At 28.8% G+C, this 2,601-nt stretch overlaps 1 protein-coding gene across 1 annotated transcript in view; it reads right to left on the bottom strand.

Moving 5' to 3' along the window:
• Positions 1-1,895, bottom strand: part of LOC136081575 (uncharacterized) — a 2,389-nt gene extending 494 nt beyond the window's left edge. Inside the window, exons 1-2 of the mRNA XM_065798924.1 lie at positions 1,806-1,895; positions 1-1,324 (exon numbers count right to left, since the gene is read on the bottom strand). The exon at positions 1-1,324 is cut by the window's left edge and continues 494 nt beyond it. Coding sequence (XP_065654996.1) covers positions 406-1,324; positions 1,806-1,876 — 990 coding nt within the window. The 5' untranslated portion in view covers positions 1,877-1,895 and the 3' untranslated portion in view covers positions 1-405. The remainder of the gene's footprint in view (positions 1,325-1,805) is intronic.
• Between the last annotated feature and the right edge of the window lie 706 nt (positions 1,896-2,601).

Here is a 2,601-nt window from a genome sequence, read left to right as displayed (position 1 = left end):
TTTTTTAATTTTTGGTCAATGCTGCTATGAACCGCATCAACCTCTTGAACACAGCCATGTTCGCTTGCAGAAAACTTTTGAGTGATAGATTCAACATGAGGATGAGCATTTAAAAAATGCTTTATTGCCGTGCTCATAATACTGTTTCTATTTTGCGGAACGCAAGAATCTGACCATAAAATGAGGTTCTTAAGTTGTGGATGGGTGGTAAGCACAGATTCTAAAATTCGTAGGATTGCAGATGCCAAATCATTTCCGGCTCTGCCAGATTGGCTTTCAGACCAGATACAACAATAAACATCTTTATCTAAACAAAGATGTGCTGTCATGTTATAAACAGACAGCTTCCTAAGATAAAAGAAGTTGGATATCTCAGCCTTGGGAACTGTTAAAACATTTTGTAAATCAAAACAGAGAATCTTCTTTTTGTTCAATATGACTTAGATGCTGAGCCCGTTCACAATCACTTAAAATACCTTCAGCACTTTTGATTTTAAAAATTTCACACTTATCACACCTATCTTTTTTTCTTTGCTGGAAAGAAATATTGAACTCAGTTAAAAAAATTTCAGAGTATAAGTGCTTTTTAGCCGGTTGAAATCGTTTTTGCTGACAAAAGTCTTGGTAAAGCTCATACAGTCGACTAATAGACAATTCAGACTCAAAGTATTTTCTATTTGTATTAGCACGGCAATAGTGCGAGTCTATAACCAGAATACTATATATGTGTTTCCTAACGCCATCTCTGACCGCGTCAGGAATTTTCTTTTTTGTATGTTTACCTTGTTTTCTTGGGGTAGGCGTGTTTGTATCTGTTTGGAAATGTTTATAAAAATATGAAATTCTTTGTTGGCTTATGTCAAGAGTGTTTAAAAAGAAAGGTTTGCAAACTCTAATGGGAATCCTTGCCAGGTGAAAAAAGTAGGAATATGAGTATTGCCGCCTCGATGAAATTGTTCGTTTAGTTTTTTTCACAATACGTGTTGTATTTTCACTATAAAAGTGTGCTTTGATGTCATCATTGAGCCCCCAAAATTTGTTAAATAGTAACTCCCGTTGCTCTTGCGGAAAATAAATGTGGCATTTAAATTTACAGTTAGTACAGTCCTTCTCATTATTGATCTCTCTCTTTCTTCTTATCACTTTATTCCTGCTTTTATACTCCTGGCCAGCTTGACGCCTTTTTTTATTGACATTGCATTTCCAGCTATCTGGATTTCTAGTTCTTTTACGTCCAACTTTTTTTTTTGTCGAGAGTTGCTCTATTGGCACAACTATTTCTAAATCCGTATGTAGTAGCTTATTGTGGAAACTTGAATCGACACTGTAGAAATAAAAAGTTTAAACTTTAGCTACATTTAAAAACAACATAATATTAAAAAAAAATCAAAAATTAACGACAATTGGAATTTCATAAGCATCGTAATTAGCAGGGTAATATAAGTTATTTTTTTACAGTTAGGAAATAAATAATATAAAGAATTTAGTCTTACTTAAAGACTTTGCACAATATATATATAGTTATTTAAAGGCACAATATATATAGTTATACATATAGTTATATATATATAGCTATACATATAGATTTATAGTTAGTTAACTACTAGTACTGTGTATGAGAGCTAGTCTTAAGTTATTTTAACCCTTTAATGCACGATATTTGTATAATAGTTGATAATGCACGATATAATAGTTGACTATTTTATCGTTAAAAGAACATAAAATGGAATCCAATTATCGGAAAAATAAAATTTTCCTTTTTATTTTCAAATTTTAAAATTACCATAGTAATAGAAACTACTTACGAGTCGGTATTAAGTAATTCAAAGTCAACTGTTTCTTTTGTAACTAAACCAATAAACTTACTTGACGACATTTTGAAAATATCAAAATAAAAAGTCACGTGACTTGCGCTACAACATTTGATTTGCAGATTTGGCCATTAGAACATTATAATACTAAAATGTTTTAAAAAAGTGAAATAGAATAAGATAAAACTAACAAAATACGTAAAATTGTAATTAGAAAAAAGTCAAATTGAATAAATCTTGACGAAGCAGAGAAGGTAATAATTTATTGATAAGTGGAAATAATACATTATACTTTTTTAAACAATAAAAATTGGTTTTTGCAAAAAAAAAAAATTTGTAGATAGAACAAGATAATACTGAGGGGACGATATGCATAAGTAAATTATGTTAGTGTATTTTACAAATAGAGTGCTCAATGTTCTTAAAGAACAGAGCAATAATAAATTATTAAAAAACACTTATCTAACTTTTTTCTTCAACTTTAAGTTTCACCATTGCTGGATCATCAGGAAGAGTTACTAAATCAAAAAAAAATTCAACTTATAGAAAAAAATATTTTACAGGAAGTTATAAATTATTATAAAAAAATTTTTAATTACTATATTTTTTAGGTTAACGGAAAGTTACAGAAAGTAATTGTTAAATAAATTTCTTTGAAATGGGGGTAGTTTAATTTGGTCATTTGTTTTTATAATTTTTTAAGAGGTATTTATTTTCGTGCCTAAATTTAGAAATTAATTCAGATTTTTTATTTAATAATAAAAAAATAAAAATAAAAATAAAAAAATTT

The sequence above is a fragment of the Hydra vulgaris genome, chromosome 06, assembly GCF_038396675.1.
Source record: "Hydra vulgaris chromosome 06, alternate assembly HydraT2T_AEP".
NCBI classification, from domain to species: domain Eukaryota; kingdom Metazoa; phylum Cnidaria; class Hydrozoa; order Anthoathecata; family Hydridae; genus Hydra; species Hydra vulgaris.
The sequence above is the reverse complement of the archived record's forward strand: the minus strand, read 5'-3'. Positions and strand labels throughout refer to the sequence as shown.